This window comes from Propithecus coquereli, unplaced genomic scaffold, assembly GCF_000956105.1.
Source record: "Propithecus coquereli isolate 6110/MARCELLA unplaced genomic scaffold, Pcoq_1.0 Scaffold44, whole genome shotgun sequence".
NCBI classification, from domain to species: Eukaryota; Metazoa; Chordata; class Mammalia; order Primates; family Indriidae; genus Propithecus; species Propithecus coquereli.
In genome coordinates, this window is record NW_012150174.1 from 12,098,936 (window position 1) to 12,112,870 (window position 13,935).

At 44.8% G+C, this 13,935-nt stretch overlaps 1 protein-coding gene across 3 annotated transcripts in view; it reads right to left on the minus strand.

Moving 5' to 3' along the window:
* PPFIBP2 (PTPRF interacting protein, binding protein 2 (liprin beta 2)) overlaps nt 1-13,935 on the minus strand; it is a 109,670-nt gene that overhangs the window by 65,788 nt on the left and 29,947 nt on the right. For all 3 annotated transcript variants that reach the window (XM_012654399.1, XM_012654401.1, XM_012654400.1), the window contains one exon: nt 577-669. In XM_012654399.1, the coding sequence (XP_012509853.1) occupies nt 577-669 (93 nt within the window). The remainder of the gene's footprint in view (nt 1-576; nt 670-13,935) is intronic.

Here is a 13,935-nt window from a genome sequence, read left to right on the forward strand (position 1 = left end):
TTCTCTTTTCAAAGCAAGAGAGCCATCAAAGGCTTAGCCCATGTCACCAGCTCCAGGAGATCTGGCATGAAAGTGATCAGTCTAGATCCAGCTTCAGACAGTTTGGATTTGATCCCACTAGCGTTCACCCTCAGGCCTGTATCACGCACAGCTTTGTTTCATTAGTGACATGACTCAGGGGCTCCTGGAGGACAGGGCCCACTTTGTTCATTCTTAGTGCCTGGCAGTCAGCCTGGCCACAGGGCTTCCCGTGCATAGAGGCAGATACTTGGTAGTACATAATGAATAAATCAATTCACAGCCCCCTAAAGCCAAGTCTAGAGTTAAATTGTGCCCCCAGTTACCTTCTTCTTTATTTCAGGAAAAGTCTTTTTTTAAAACCATACACTTTGGTGATTCTGATGAGAGAGCATTTAAAAAGAAAAGAAAATTAAAAACAAAAGCACGACACAAAACCATACACTTTGGGAGCAGAAAAATCCCAACACAGAAAAGCTCAGGTGCTCCCTACCACTTAAGGGAGGCTACAGAGTTGAAGGTAACATGATAAGCTCGTTCCCATCAAAAAGGACCCACCTGTAATATGAGGGACTCCTTATCTCCTTCTAGACGTGCCAGGCGTTCCTGGTAGGTTTCGTTACTAGCAGCACCGTGGTGATTTACCTGGGACTAAAGGGAGGAGAAAAAAGGATACACTTAAAGGGTTGGAAAAACATCTTACCAACTTCCAAATGGAACATGCAATGTATGCAATTTGTGAGGACAATTTCACTGATTATATGTACAAAATCACCCACCAAAAACAGGAGACAAGATTTCAAAACTACCACGAGGAGGACCAGACCACATGCCATCAAAAGGTGTGCCCTGTAAGTTGGCTCAACCAGCCCCTGGATGACCTCACCTCTGGCTAGGAGGGCCTCAGCGGAGCTCCAGACCCAGCAGTGCTTGACTTGCCTGGACTTGCTGGGTCTGGTTTAGCTGGAGCCACAGCCTTCAGAGGTTTGGCAACAACGAGGGTCTGCTCTTTGAGGAGACCAGAGAGCTGGGACCATTCACCAAGGAACTATGTGGGAACAGCTCATGCACAGATCTTGGTATCTCCTAACTTCCACACCAGGCTTCTCTGAGGCCAAGGCACACCTTGCTGCATGGAGGTTCAACCTGAACATCACAGTGAGCATGGAAGATGGGGGGTGCAAACTGCAAGGTCCTTTATCTATTCACATGTCTCTTCCCACCCAATCATCTCCCATCCCCCAACAAGGGCTTCAGCAGCCAGGCAGCCAAGTCCTGTTTCCGTAGTGCTAGAGCTGAGAGAAGCAAACTAAGGTGAAACAACTAGAGAAGAAGCTAACAGCCAGAGGGATCTCAGGGAGAAAACACAGGAAATGGAAAGTGGCCAGAAACTATAGAAAACAGGAAAGGGAGAAGACATGAAGTGGTAGAGGAGAGGTAGAATCTTATTGAATGTCCTAAACAGAGACAGGAGCTGTCACTTTCTAGGGTGTGTCTGACCTGGTTGTGGGCAAAGAGGAGGGAAGCAGTCGCTAATGGCACCGAGTTGGCCCCAACACCACCAATGCCCCTTCCTCCATGCCAAATCGAAGGCGGAAACCAGGCTGGCCTGTGACAGGCCATGCAGATGCTTGGCAGTCTGAAAAAAATCTTATTGCTAAATGGGGAAGTGGCTATCATGATGATCCGAGCTGGTCTAGTGAAACCAATGCTCCGATATTCATGAGGCAGGTGTCCACCACCCCAGAGGAAAGTCACAATTGTGCAAAGGGGTGAATCAGAAAGGCCCAGCATTGGCGCACCTTGTCCTGAGACCATTTGACCACATTTCAACTTTTAGAATGGGCTCTCCCACTTCCCTCCATGAGAAAGGGCACCTCCTTCTTCCCCACATGCTGCCCCTTCCCAATGAAATACCTAAGTGAGGGCAGGTGACAGAGCCATGCCCAGTCCTAGGACAGAAATGGGGACCAAGCATTCTGCATGCAAACCCTGGTATCTTGCTAGTGAGGAGTGTTGAGGGTGCAGTGGGAGGACAAGCCCAGGGGCCACCTCCCAGGACAGCTATGCCAGGCACATCTAGGTGGCAAACACAGCACCTGCCGCCACACACTCATGGCCTGCTACTCCAGCCCCTCTGGACACTGAACAGTGTCTTGTTCACTGTTAAGGAAGCTCTTTCATGCCACAAAGGGCCTCAACAATTGCAAATGACTTCTTTGTTGCCAGCAGTTTATTATTGTTACATTAATTAATATTCCAGTTCTCACACAGTCAAACTCTCTGACTAGCATCCACGGACATATTATAACCTACATTTTCTCAGAACCCAGGAAGAAAAGAATGGAAAATAATTCTTAATAACAGATCAAATTCTTCTCTGTCAAAGAACATACATGATGGTGATTTTCAGTGGACAGAGAATAGAAATAGACCGAGACATCCACGTGAAGCTTTGCACCAGTGCTAAAATCAGCATGTACATGGAGCTGTCTAGCACTGGTGGCTGCCACTTCTCCAGCAGGAAGTGAAGGAAAGACCAAAGGGAAGATTCCACAAGACTCCAACAAGCACCACACCAACTATGTCTTATTTAAATCAAGTATAGTATGCTCTTTGTTATAATAAACAGTCTGCCCATACAATCACCCAGAGGGACAGCTATTTTTACCAGTTGACAAACAAACAAAAATAAGGGTAAGAAAGTAAATTGAAGTTCAGTTAATAAACAAAATGCATGCCATAGAGACCACAACACACACTGGAAGTGAATCAAAAGCCTGGATCCACTCTAGCAGCCAATGAAAAAGGAGAAGCACGATCAGTTAAAAGATGCCCAGATCAGTAGGATAAAATGAAATTGACTGCCTTGGAGAAGTGTGACTATTTCGGGCAAGGGAGAAACTTCTCTTGTTTTCACAGAAAGACTTTGTGTAATGGGATAAACAACATCCATGACAACATCCTGACAGTAAACAGAGCCCAATAGAACTCAACGCTTTTGTGTGATGCCCTCAAAATAGTTCAGAGGCTAATGGATAATATAGGCCAAAAACCGAAGCTATTCTATGGAGACTGGTGCCATATGGCCCAAGCACACTGCTGTACACACACAGCAAGCACTTAGGCAGCACTCAACACATGCCAGGCACTGTCCAGGGCACTTCACCATAATGCTTGAATTTCTTACAAAAATTTTATTAATTAAAATATATTTTACAATTTAGAAGCACTGTTTGAGGACCTGGAACAGTCGTTCCTGGTAATTTTCCCCTCCCACAGCAGACTTGAGGGGCGAATCCTGTCCCAGTGGCCACGTTTGCCCATACAGCAGTGGTGCACATAGCAGACAGGTCCCTGCCTCACCTTAATCCCTGTTCTAGGGAAACAGAGTGCCTTTCTCTTCTACACATTCTCCAAAATCACTGCTGTTTCCTAGCAAGCTTTTCAAAGGTATTAAACAGCAGTGAAATGGAGATAATGCTTCAGACAGAAGTCCACAGAATTGACATCCTTTGCTTTCAGTGAAGTGCAGAGTTGTATGTTTTCATGATCTAGACGAGACTGGCATGTTAAGAAAATCGCAGCTCCTCAGAAGGGCACAGGTCAGGATCAAATGCCACCTCCATGTGGAGATGAACCTGGAAAGCACCCAAGAACAGAGCCAAGAAGAGGATTATCTTGTTGAATGCCAATATTCATCAGCCAAAGGTAAGCACTTGAGTTTGAGTGAAGATGTATGTTCTTTATTCTAGTAATTGGGCAATAGGTTCAATCACTTTCAGATGTTACTCTTGCATTATATGAATAAAATGGCTGCATCATCAGGGCATAAAAAGCCACATGGTTATCAAATATGATTCCAATGTATTGAGAAACATGTTTTAAAAGACAGTGCTAGGACACTGTCTTTTATTTTGCTCTATTTTGCTCTACTTTAAAAAGAGCTTGCTGTGTCAGAGAGTAACACCTGTTTCTTTAATTCTAACAGTGGAACTGCAAATAGAAGGCTTGGATCAATACTCAGATCATACATTTGGGTTCCTGTGTGATTCCACGTTGGTGACATCTCTGAAAAGTCTTGTTCGCATTCTCAATTAGGTGAAGTGATAGAGCACTTGCCCAGCTCTCCATGTATGAAGTCAGGTTGAAAGAACCATGCCCACATTCCACTGAGAAGAAAGTTAAATAGAATTCTACAGGATGCTACATGCTAACTGTCAATTTCTCCCCGCTGTGGGATGACAAGTGAACATAAAGGAGAGTACCATCCCTGTTCTACTCTCCACAGATGAATATAAGTAGGAAAGAGCTAATGTTTCCTCAACCAATGACAGTAGCCCCCAGGCCAGACCTGTCCAATGGACTACTAATGCACTAAGCTGTGTTATATATATTTGATCAAATTTTCTCCTGTTTTGACAGTCATTGCTACAAATGTGATAGAGGGAAAATCAATCTTCTCATCCAAGCTTTCCAAGGTCAGAGCTGTTCATGATACTAAAATTCTGGCCAGGTGTGGTGGCCCACATTTATAACTTCAGCACTTTGGGAGGCCAAAGAGGGAGGATTTTTTGAGGCCAGGAGTTCAAGACCAGTCTAGGCAACACAGCAAGACTTCATCTCCACAAAACATAAAATATTAGCTGGGTATGGTGATGAGCATCTGTGGTCCTAGCTACTTGGGAGGCTGACGCAGGAGGATCACTTGAGCCCAGGAGTATGAGGCTGTAGTGAGCTATGAATCCTGCCAGTGCACTCCAGCCTGGGTGACAGAGTAAGACCCTACTTCTAAAAAATAAATTAATTAAATTTAAAAATAAAATAAAATTCATGTTAGTTACCTAAAAATATTGTGAGGGCCATGTGATCTGTGTATGCTATGGAGGTGAAACGTTGACTATTGCCTGACATTTCCATATCCTCTCCCATTTTGACTGAAGAATGCCACAGTGAAACACACTATATCTCTCTCGTATCACAGAACTGAAGCAGGACAAGGACTTCGTCTTGAATGTACATTGTCAAGGACTCAGAACCTTTAGGCAAGATTACTGAAGTCAAACCACCTTTGCCTTTATCACAGCTTTGCTCTCAAGAGGCTGGGAAAAGTCTTGGATATAAGGAATCCATCGTCTAAAACCCAGATCTCTTGGAGGCATATAAAACACAGCCTAGAATTGTCACGTCGAGGTCTTCCCTAGGCTTTGAGAGGGATATTCCAGAGTGCCCTCAGGATCAGTGCCAATACAGCTCCTTGACTCTTACAGGTTGTCTTATGGGTCTGTTTCTGTAAGACCCAAAATGCTACTGCTGTCGGGGCTGGGCAGGCCTAATACACAGCTCGAGCAATCAACAGCCTAAGGTGGGGCTATTTTCTAAGCCATCCCTAAGTGAGAGGCTCAGGGAGATGTAGCGTCTGGGCAGGATATTCTGTGGTTGGGGATCCTGGGGGTGACAGCTAATGACAGCTAATCAGCCTCAGCAGTGAGAATACAGAAAAAGGACAGCCATGTAGCCAAGAGTGACAGGACTGACCAGCAAGATCCCAGCTGGGACAGTCCCTACAGAAAGGGCAGTGTGGGCTGTACAAGCACACTAGCCTAATCTAAACCAAGTCCTGTCCCTACCTCTCCCATCACTCCCCTGGGTCAGTAAGCAAGGAGTTTACTCTTCGTAAGTTCCTCATGTACAGAGAGCTAGATGCTGGCAGACTCCAGAAATAAAGGTTTCCACATCTTGGGGAACACTGCATTTTAATTAGGGATGAGGTTACCCAGGGATATTTAAGGCCCAAAAAAGAAACCTTATCATGAATTGTAAAGAAATACCAGATTAGTTGATTTCCTCCTTCTTCTCTGGCTAAAGGAAAGGAATAGAGAAGACGCATATGAATCCTGGCAGAGAATTCTTCAGAACCCTACTTTAACGGAAGCTATTGTTAGTCCATCCAGAGTAGGCTGGGATCATCACACTTACTGTAACCATGTGGCACAAGCGAGAGCTGCCATCTTCCTAGAGATATCCTCATCTCCCAGCCACCCAATCCAACCTTGGCTTGCTGGAATCCTTCCTCTGAATTTTTAAACTTGGGAACAGAGCATGGTGGTGGTGCTGCTAGAAGGTTCTGAAGTGGTCAGTGACCATGTCCCCCTCCATGTGGAAAAAGCCGGTTTGCAGCAGGAGTCAGCTATGAAGCCAACATACACAGAAAAGCAAACCAAAGCCAAGAAAGAGACTGGTGGCATTCTCATCCCCGGTTCACATTGTCTAAAGATGGAGACATATCCAGGCCCCTTCTATTGGTCCCCTTTTAGCCTAGTTCAAATTGAGTTTCTTTTATTTGCAACCAAAAGTCCTGGCTAATGCATTTGTCTCAAAGGGTGATCAACTGACTGAAATTTACTACTTTGGAAACAGACTTATAGGAAAGAATTTCTGCTATTTGGATATAGCACTGAATTACAAAGGAATTCTGCCTACTGTTGCTTGATTTGCTTAAGCTGGCAATTTTTAAGACAAGGTTGTCAGTTCTAACCCAACTATAGTTAAAACCAGGATTATCATTGAGTGCTATTGGGGAATCTACTTTGTGACACAAGGCGTGTCTGTGTGGGATGTGCCAGGATCAAAAGGCACCCAGTCTCCCTTGTTTGTGGGATAGATGGCTTTCCATCCATCACCTGTTTGCCTCCATTCTTATTTTCCATGTAGAGCAAGAAGGTTAAGACAGGGAATGAACACAAGATGCAACAGGCATCAACTGGGGGCTGGAAGGGTGGGGGTTGCAGGATGTGGGATAAGGAAAAATAAGTTTGTCAGGTGGGGTGGCTCACCCCTGTAATCCTAGCACTCTGGGAGGCCAAGGCAGGAGGACTGCTTGAGCTCAGGAGTTCAAGACCAGCCTGAGCAAGAGTGAGACCCTGTCTCTACTAAAAGTAGAAACTTGGGAGTAGCTACTTGGGAGGCTGAGGCAAGAGGATCATTTGAGCCCAGGAGTTTGATGTTAAAGTAAGCTGCAATGATGCCACTGTACTCTAACAGCCTGGGTGAGAGAGTGAGAATCTGTCTCAAAAGAAAAAAAAAAGGAAAAATAAATTCAAACAAAACAAGAAATAAATAGGAGCTAAAGTCTAAAAGATATAAGGATGCAAGGGAAAATGAATAAAGGAAAGGTAAATAAGAACATAAATATATCTAACAACCATTTAAGAAGTTGGAAGAATCAGACATCACATACAGGTGTATCAATGCCAGGTCTGGGAGCTGGGAGATTGAGAGCTCCAGGTTCTCTGTTCCCCACCCTTTGCCCAGGTAGATTTCAAGGCAGGAACCCCTGGGGACTTTGCTGGGGAGCTTCCATATTCATTTACAGAATTCCTACAGCGTCTTCCTCCCCAGAGCACAGGTTTCTTTGCAGAAAGAGAACAAACCAGGAATCAGTAGGAGGCCAGGGCTATGGCTAACAATGCGTGATCTCAGGCAGATCACTTCGTCTTTGGCTTCCCATCCTTTCAATAGGAAAAACTACACATCGCAGAGCAACAGCGACAGTCAGGTCAATATACCTTAAAACACGTGGGAATAAAAGTCCAGGATGCTTGTTATAACAGGATACTCTGTGTAATATAAACAGCTTTTGAATGATCACAGGAATGTGGAAATCATTTAAATGGCTATTTTAAAGCTAAAAGACCAAAGTTCAGTTAGAAACAGCTCATCCCTTCTACTGAAAGTTTTAATTAACTCACTCCTTTTGAGCAAGAGAACAAGAGAGGCAATATTTTTGATCAGGACACTTAAGAAATATCTACAAAAATCTGTGCAAACAACCAAGGGAGTAATAACCAAACTACTTTCAGGTTGGACAGGGAGAAAAGGCCTACGTGACAACACAGAACCCACTGTCAGCTAATAGCCCCGGGTCCATGCCTTTGATCCACATAGCGAAAGGTGTGTTCACTTTTCCATCATCCCTTAAAAGGTGCTCACATTTTGAGTCATATCTTTATGGCCACAATTTTTTCCTCTTTACAAGCACTTTACTAAGTGCTGTAAGTACTATGTGCTGCATACACATTTATAATGAGTACATGGAGAATTTCAATAGCTAGTAATGACTAATCATAAATACTTGAATTTTTATTTCTGTTCCACTCTAGAACTTAGGTCAAGTTTAGGTTAAACATGAGCTTTACCAGCCAAATTAACCCTCAGTGGCCTCCTAAAGACATCACTCTCTGCCCACAGTGGCTGGTCAGACCCATGGGGCTTGCTCACTCCTAGTTTGGCCCCTCCATTGCAGCTTGGCCCAGGGATAATCACGTCAGGGTCTCCACAGAGTTCCAGATGGGGGTGAGTGCTTGATGCCATGGCTGGCGTCAGAAGAATCCTTGGGAGCATGATTCCTTTATGGCCTGGCTGGCATCTGCCAGCAGTGCACCCCTTCACACATGCTCTGGCATACTCAGAGATGCTAGGTAAGGGCAGTTCTGTAGCATTCCCCAGCTGACACATGCCAGGAGACCTCCTGCTGGCACTACCCTTCACTGAACATGGGGACAGAGTTGGTTCCAGAGCAGTCGAATGGGGCAACGGAGGTCACAAGGGGAGTGTTATTTGATATGCAAGTAAGGAGTGTGGGAAAATCCTAAGACAGCTCCCAGCATGACAACTCTAGCCATCATGTTGGTTTTCAGAGCCAACAGTTGCTTCTAAGAGCTCCTGCCTTGGGGTCCTCAGCACACATCTGCTTTCCTTTTCTGATATCAAGGTTTGTTGTCTGGCCAGGCAGAGTCACATTTCCCCTTCAGTGCTTCTAATAAGCTATAAATTCTATTTCCTTCAGGATCCTGGCCACAGTGTATACACTGTTCCACCTGGTCAGAGCATATTAAATGATATGATAGCTCTTTGCCTGTAAATATGCTGAGATTCTGAACACATTACACGGGGGAAGCCTTGGCCCTGGATAAGTCTTAGAACGGTTCTTCCATCTTTAGCCACTGAGATAACGTGTTTTTAGCTCAATAACAAAACAAAACAAAACAAAATGTGTAGTTTTTCCAGACTGCCTGGTCAAGAGGATTTTATCAAAATCCAGAAAACCCATAGCAAGTAGCCCCAGCTGCCAGGCACAGGGCTTCAGGGGAGATGCCAAAATCACTAAGGTTGTATCACAAGCTCAGAAACACCACTCCATGCAAAGTCTTTTCAAAACTTGGAAAATATACAGACCTTAAAAATGAGGGGTCCAAAATAAATAAAAATATGTGGCTCACAGAAGCTACAGTCAATTCCTCTTACATGACTCAGGTTACCCATCACCAAGGGAACCAAGCAGTGAGTGTAGAAAGATGCTTATAAATAGGTAAACTTCCTCTAGATTGTTTTGGTTAAGGAATTTTTGGGCTTTCTGGCAGTTGTTATAAACCCAACCATTTCCAGGACCACTTCTACTTTTTCTAGGCAAAGAATAGTCAAGCCAATCTACCATCTTTGGCACAGAATTAAAGAAGTTTCTCCCAAATGCAATGTGAATAGAGCGTAATCAGGTCCTTAGCTACCGGGAGTCCAACGAGAGAGATCCTATACCAACTTTGGCCCTTGTGCCCACCTCCTCTTGGTTTCAGTTATATATAAGGGGAGGCTAAGTGTTGCTGGTGGGGTTATCATCCTATGATCTAAATGTCCACCTATAAGGAAGACCAAAGCAGAGTTCATAAGTGGTAATTAAATAGCTTCTTGGTTGACCAATGTTTGTGTCATTACACTCCATTCATGTGTTTATTCAATGACTCGATATTCCTGAGTATCTATCAGGTGCCATTCTCTGTTTTAAGCAATGATTCAGTCTTTGCTGTAAAAAAAGCTATATAGTCGTACAGGGAAGGAGGACAGAAAGGAAAAAAAAAAATCAACCTTTACATCAGTATGTAGTAAGTTCACCAACAGCAGGGGCATGGGGGGGGATGAATAAATGTTACCTTCAAAGGAGGGAAAAGGCTTTACAGGAGGGGCACCATTTGGATAACTGAGTCTGAAGGCTAAAGGAATGCCCCTAAGAGAATGGGAGAACAGTACTTTTGGACATAGTCTTCCCAATACAGACATGTTATTCATGAAGCTATGACAACGGCCATCCTTCAGACGTCCTGGTCTTCCAGAACTAACACAGCAAACAAAAGATACCTTGAAGATAAACTGTCCATAAGCTCCCCAACAAAGGAGTTAGTGTGAGACTCCTAACTGATCTTCCCAGGGAGCTAGATTTAGAGAGGACTGCATTTCATTTACCAAGATCTTTTCCCAAATTTATAGCCTTGGCTAAACTTGGTCACTGCTAAATTCTCTATCAGGTGGCTGGATACATAAGGAGCTTTTGGCACTGGGCTGTAGTAGTAGTACTTGCATGTGTGCTGTATCCTGTGAAGGGATGATATGAAAGTCAGAAGGAGAGTAAAAAGAGAAGACTCTGAAGACTTTCCTCATCTCCCCAACTCCAATAGATGCACTGACTCATTATTACTGAGAACACCTTCAGAGACAGAGCGGCAACATTGGGTGCTGGAGCTGGGGTGGAGTGGGCACTGCGGCTGTTTTAGCTCACCTGGAGGCATTAGAGCTAACTGCCTGGTGCCTCTTGGACTGCCTAGACCTTCCATACAAGGAGCCAACAATCAAACAGGCATGAAAGAGCCATAGCTGGAGAAGACAGAATTAGAAGAGGGCCAAAGTGAGCTGCTCCTTTGGTCACAAGATTGCCACTAACTCTACAAGATTCACAAAGGGGAATGAATTCAGGGGGAAATGGACAGGGAAGGTTGCTGGGCACTAGAGGCAGCAAGCATAACATTGTAGGAATTTTAAAGCTGACCACAGGAACAAAGCCAGTGCACAGTAGGTCTGGGAGTTACCAAGAAAAGTAGAGACGGTGAATTTTTATCCTGCTTTTTCAAGACTCCTAATGGTGAAAGGAAGATAAGTTGTAAGGCAGCACAAAGAGGCAAACACAGGGTCAATGATAGTTTTGATTTCCTTTTTCCTAAGTACCGAGTAGAAGCATTTTCCTCCAAGGGCAAAGGACAGGTAGGCAGGGAAAAGTTGAGGGAAAAAACAATCAGAGGAACAAGAGGAGTTGGGACAGCATCAGGTCAAGAGGAAAGGATACTGTGATAACCTTGGCAGAGAGAAGGGACTGTTGGCTGTGAAACACAAGAAAACTGAAAAATGACATCTGTAAACAGTTATACTTTGTGTTGAAGGGAGAGAAGATGAGAGATACATCCAGGTTTGGTTGTTTTTCTTTTCATCAATGAAGTAGATAGTGACATCAGTTGAGAAGGGAGTATAGGTTGGAGACAAATGGAGAAGTGTGAAGGAATGGGAGAGAAAGGAATGCAGGGGTGAGTCGAAGGATCCCCAAGCACAGTTGCCAGCCCACGGAACTGCCAATGGCTGTGCTGCTTTGGGGTACCAGCAAGCTATTCAGCAAATGACCCTGGTATGATGCCACTTTATCAAATCCCACTGCATAAAAGAGGCCCAATGGCCTCTCTTCAAGGAACTGACAGACAGGAATCACAGGTGCTGGGGGTCAGAGATGGCATGATTCTGGCTCCTAAATTATGCTGGGGAACATCACGGGCAGGCATCTTGGGTGCGTTGGCTAGAGGTACCTATAGGAAATTGTGGACAGTTAGTGTCCTTGAGCAACCACACTGTTGCCTTTCCAGTGGGCTTGAAAAATCTCTCTGCTCAGACTCAAGGTTGGGTGCATGGCTCTGGAGTAACCAGAAGTTGTCAGTTGTGGTCAATGTCATCATCCCCACAACCAACACTTATGAAGTGCTTTCTAAGCACTTTACACATACTGAATTATTTATCCATATTTTACAGTCAAGGAAACCAAATCCTAGGAAGGTTAAATAAATTACCCAAGGTTACACAGAGATGAGATATGAACCCAAGAAGTCTAGATCCAAGATTCATGCTCTTAATCTGTAGAAGCAGCTTTCACAGAGGCTGCTGCCTACTTCTCCAACTTTCAATGCCGCCCAACATGAAAGCAAGGCAAGTCAGCGTCTGGAGCTAGGATGCCTGTCTGTCTGTATTTGCTGCTCTTCTGGCCCAAGTGGCCAGGCTGCTAGATCACCCATTTGAGCACCAGATGACATAGAATAAAGTCTCACATTAGTAGCCGGAGTTCATTACACATTCTACTGTAGAGCCCAAGCCAATTGCATGGGGGATCCATGGTGATTCCATTTTCTTTGTGACTTTGGGTTGGAATTTGGCTTAAACACTGAGAGTGCTGGAAGCCAGGGAGTGGTGTGAAGATACTGACAGTGCTGGGATTACTGTTCCTGGGAAAAAGAAGTCCTGCTCAGAGGGCAGTGGGCAGGTCCCACAGACCATGCTTGGAGCTATTTTTAGAGGGCTTTCATGATTGTGTGGGTTGGATCCACTGATCTCAATGCAGGACAGGTGTGAGCTGTTTGTGAGCCAGGAACCAACACGTGACCTTCTAGGTCTTTAAATGCAGTCTTTTGACTGAATCCAAATTTTACAGAATACTTTATTAAAAGGGGTGCAGCAGAGAAAGATGAAGCTTTTCTTGCCTCCTTTGGTGCTTAAAAAAGAACAATCTTTAAATTAGGAGGCCGCAGGTTCCCCCACCCTGGCTGAGGAGGTCCCTCTAGATACTTGTGGCAGGAGATTGCCTTGTCTCTGCTTCATCTGTTAGAAGGAACCAGAGCGTTGGCTCCCTGGTCAGCCTTTACTCAGCAACCACAGCCAAGCTGGCTGAAGCCAACAGTCAATGGGGCCTCTGGTTACCTATGGCAGGCCAGGCTGCAGCTGCCTCTTTTAGGCCTTTAGCATGTGCAGTTTGAGACCTCGATCTGAAATGCAGGAAGGGGCCTAGAGCTGAAGGACTGAATGGGCTGAGCTGCACTTCTCAGAGAGAACCTGATGCCACCTGTTCCTCTTTCAATTTTCCCCTTCCTGGTAATAGCCAATAGCAGTTAACAGCAAACATGGTATTGAATGTTGACTTACATGCATGGTACTATGCTAAGCATCTTATAGGCATTTTCTTACTTGATCCTCAAGTAAAATCTGTATGTGGCAGGTACTATTATCTTCCTTATTTTATACATGGAGAAATCCAAGCTTTTGAGATAACCTACCAAGGATCATATAGCTAGTAAACATGGTAAAGCCAGGATTTTAATGTAGGCCTCACTCCAAACTCCATGTCCTTAACTATAACAGTACACACTATCCCATCCATCAAAGGCCCCAGAGCAACGTTTCTCTTCTGAGCAAGTGTTTCTCACCCAGCTCTGTGCCTCCCTCAACACAGGTGTCTCCCCTTCACCCTGAGGCCTTACCCTCTTGGACTGGTGCAAAGGACGCCAGGTCACACCTCATCTTCTAGAATCCACTCCCTCCACCCCTTTGTATGGGAGAATGAAGGAGACAGTGTTTCCACCTTCAAAAACATGGGTTCAGAGAAACCTGCTCTCCAAAGCTACCTCAGCTTAGCATGTGAGAAGGGGTGGGTGAGCTGTGCAGATGAGAAGTGCCAGAGACCCGGGCTGGGGTCAGCAAAGGATTCTTGGGGTGGAGGTGGGGCAGTGGGAGGCTTGATGGAGTCACGTGAAGTGGGCGGGAATAGAAGGAGCACATCTGCGGAAAAAGCTCTGAAAAGGGAGGGAGTATGCTCAGGAGCTCATCAGGTAGATATAAAAGACGAGGACTCATGATCAGGATCATAGGATGAAAGGGATTTTTTCCCAAGGAGATTAGAACACTCTGGCAGTACTGTTTAGGGTAAAGATTAGAGAAAATACTCTGATCACATTACCTATAACATGTCCAGCACTTGATGTTTTGCTTTTTTTTTTTTTTAAT